This window comes from Amphimedon queenslandica, unplaced genomic scaffold (assembly GCF_000090795.2).
Source record: "Amphimedon queenslandica unplaced genomic scaffold, v1.1 AMPQUscaffold_9359_Cont18640, whole genome shotgun sequence".
In the NCBI taxonomy this organism is placed as follows: Eukaryota; Metazoa; Porifera; class Demospongiae; order Haplosclerida; family Niphatidae; genus Amphimedon; species Amphimedon queenslandica.
In genome coordinates, this window is record NW_003550369.1 from 1 (window position 1) to 3,584 (window position 3,584).

At 33.4% G+C, this 3,584-nt stretch overlaps 1 protein-coding gene and 1 long non-coding RNA gene across 3 annotated transcripts; one reads left to right on the forward strand and one right to left on the reverse strand.

The window, feature by feature from the left end:
- The first annotated feature begins 9 nt into the window (after positions 1-9).
- LOC109590866 (uncharacterized) lies at positions 10-514 on the forward strand. The gene is made up of 3 exons (XR_002189538.1): positions 10-132; positions 182-274; positions 327-514. It is a non-coding gene; the product is annotated as an uncharacterized LOC109590866 (long non-coding RNA).
- Positions 515-2,367: 1,853 nt separating this feature from the next.
- LOC109590864 (uncharacterized) lies at positions 2,368-3,389 on the reverse strand. Of its 2 annotated transcripts, none has more exons than XM_020006723.1 (4): positions 3,225-3,389; positions 3,042-3,124; positions 2,485-2,877; positions 2,368-2,442 (listed from the first exon to the last, which is right to left on the reverse strand). In XM_020006723.1, exons 2-3 carry the CDS (start codon positions 3,063-3,065, stop codon positions 2,494-2,496), a joined length of 408 nt encoding a protein of 135 aa, XP_019862282.1. In that variant the 5' UTR covers positions 3,066-3,124; positions 3,225-3,389; the 3' UTR covers positions 2,368-2,442; positions 2,485-2,493. The 2 variants fall into 2 exon arrangements, with proteins under 2 accessions (XP_019862282.1, XP_019862283.1); XM_020006724.1 differs by having other exon boundaries at positions 2,369-2,421.
- Between the last annotated feature and the right edge of the window lie 195 nt (positions 3,390-3,584).

The window sequence follows — 3,584 nt, forward strand, 5'->3', positions numbered from 1 at the left end:
CATGCATAAAAGGATTTTGAAAAGCATTGGCGGATGGAGCACAATGTATGGAATTATATACATTTTGTATTGTATCTTGATACAATCGATCCAAATGACTGTAATGCACTGGAAAAATATGTGAAGGAAAGGGTAAGTGACATGTAACAAAATAGATATTATTTTGTTTGATCCATTATAGATCCCTCCAAAAACTAACCCTGGTGAAATCATAGAATTTTTTCCAATGTCCAAAGCTAAAGTTCTCACTGGCTGTGACATACATGTGAATGAAGTATGGTATGATTCTTTTTAAAATGTACTAATATGTAATTGTTATTGTATAGGATTGAATGACTGATATTTTATTACTTCTAGCAACAAACTTTAGAAAAGTTATACCTAATTTTGTTTTTTTTAAAATTGTAATTATTATAGCTAAATTTATACCAATAGTAGTGAGTGACTAGTATTTTTATTATTTCCAGCTGACTTAGAAAAGTTACCTAATTTCATTTTTTTAATTTTTAACGTGTGTGTGTGTGTATACTTTCATTTATAAAAAACAGTTAATAAACTAGATGCATATCATTATAGTGAGAGTTGTGAATGTAGCTCTTTTGACTTTGTATACAAAAGCACACCTCTAAACACTGCTGGGTCTGATTACAATAGCATGATTATGATTGCAATTATGATTACACCAAGCTCATTTAAAAATGATTATGATTATACAATTACAGACAAAATTTGTGATCATGGTTGCTCAACTTAAGCGCATGATTACACCTGAATATGCCCCTTTTTCTTATGCTCATGCAGCTGTTCAAATGTTACAACTCAATAGGCAGTGTTTTGCCATACCATAACACTTTGGCACCTAAAAGAAAAGTTGCTTTTGAGTTAAGATCAATTACAACTGATAACAGTTTTTATTTGCTTTGTGCTTTATATTTAGTTAAGCAAGTGGGTATGACTGCAATTATGTTTTGGTCATGAATTATTGTGATTATGACTACGATGACAGACAAATAATTGATTACAACTGTAATTGGACCCAAAATATATCTAAAGTAAAAATCCAATATATTGATGTTGCAGGTTATTATAGTTAGAGAATGCATGTCCATTATCTTCAGCAGAGGTCTTTCTGAATTGATTCAACTCATCTCTGTTATACAAACTAAGTTAAGGAATTATAGTTAAATTCTGTCATCACTGAGTACATACACACCCTTTCATTTATAAAGAAACCATGCAGTTCATACTATAGAGACTGCCTATAAGGCATCATTACAGATTGGTTTGCTAGACACTCTGCCGAGGTCTGCCACTATCATCTAGGGCTGGGTTCTGTACTTGCTTGATGGCCTCTAGAAACTCCAGGTCAGTACAGATACCAGTAGGTTGTGAATATACTTCTAGGACAAAAATTAAAAAAATTATTTAGTGTAGGGTTGAGCCTCTGTTGGATTTTAGTGAACCTATAAAATGAATTCAAACAAGCCCCTGTAGGGTTGCTGGTTTCAAACTATAAATAGATTATTTTTTGGGTTAATTTTATGCCCATCTGTATTACCATATGTGATTATGTGTATTACATGGGTATTATAGGTCAAGGTATCTCTGCAAATAAGAGACTGAAATTAACTGACAATTCTGAAATGACTGACTATGAACCAGTTGGATGTACATCTACTAGTAAAATACAGCATAAAAGAATTCAAGATCACCTCAATGTTACTCTGAGTAAGTACAATCATATTAGCTATACTGTCAATTATTATTGATAAATATTGCAGATATTTGTCATTTGAATGTTGCATTTGGATTGTCATCAAACTCATTTAATCGATGGAAGGCATTAGGTTTAAAACTGGGCATCAATTACATAACACTAGACGATATTAAAAGTGAGGAAGAAAAGGTACAAGATTGTCTAATAAAGATGCTAGCTATACTTGGCTGAAAAAACAAGATAAAGTAATTAATCATACTTGGAAGCAACTGATAGATTCATTGAGAAAAATGGAAGAAAGCGATCTTGCTGGGGAGATAGAAACAAAAATTACTAAACAATGAATTATAGTCAGTCACACGTACATTAATATTAAGCACAATTGTCATCACAATTATTTTACCCTTTTTATGCTTGATTTTGCTACACTATCGCTTAACATTAATTATTGTTTATAATTCATAAAGCAATACAATTATGACGTTAAAAATATTAAAAGGAAATTATTATAAGCAAATAATAGTTTTTCACAAATCATTTCTTGATGGAGGAACAATCTAAAACAAAAAGAAGATAAATACATTATGTCCTCTCCCTCTCTTCTCAGGATCCACTAATCTCTCTCTCCCTTACCTTCACTTGTTGTCTCCTCCTCCTCCTCCTCCTCCTCCTGTTGTTGTTACTGTGTTATTATTAGAGACAAACTGTATTTACATGAAAATTCACTATGGAGGATCATGTACAGTTCTTAATATTAAAAAAATTACTTTCTCATTTTACTCCATTTGTCCAGGAGCAAGATCAAGGAAAACCTGTCTCAGTTTTTGTTCCTTCCTTAGATCAAATTGTGTTAGTTCATCGGATAAATCTCTAGATCTACAAATCATCTCGAGATATTCTTTGGCATCTGAGCAGTTGCTGCTAGCTTGAGCCCACTTCTCACTAATAGAATCATCAAGACCAATGTTCCTCCTTGAGGGTGACCAGCAATTACCGCCATGAACATTAGTAGTATCTGGTGTTGACTCATCTCTTGAATGACAGCTGCTAGTATTCCCTCCTCCTCCAGTACTGCTACCACTGATACTACTCACTCCACTGTCATCAAATACTTCATCTGCTACTCCACCAGTGACTGGGGCATCATGACTACTGAGACTCTGTAAAATAATATAAATATTAATTAATAATTAACACTTAATGTTTAGATAATGCCATAACAGTGTTTATGCATCATTCTATTATTAATATCTGACTAATAATTTATCAGTTATACACAAGGTATACATGTACATGTACACACATGAGGTGTGCATGTGCTTACTGAAGTAACTGCTTCATATATCATTACTCCTTCACCCAATACAAGAACCTCTCAACAGCTTCCTCTACTCTTGTCAATAAATCCTATTAATAATAAATCAATAATCTAACAAGAGGAGAGGGAGAGTACGGGAGGGAGGGAGGGGGAGAGAGACAGAGAGTGAGAGAGAGGCAGAGTGCTTACCCCTGCTGAGTGAATATAGCCAGCAATAGATTGAAGGTTCTGGACACAGAGAGCATCATCCCCGTCAAAGGTACTCCGCTGTGTCTCTATCATCTCAGAGGTTCTAGCCAGATCACCTGATGATAGTTTAAGGTAAGTATCACAAGCTTTCCCTCTGCAATGTGACGGAACCAGCGAGACATTGTATCTACTAACAAGAAACATATCATCATTGATAAGCATTCTATTGCTGTAATATCATTAATTATATTTATTAAAATAGAAGCCAATAAGCTAATTAATACTTAACACGTATAATGTTTGATAAAAATGTAATAATAAATTATGCTTACATATGTAGCTCAAAAATTATTTGCTGGA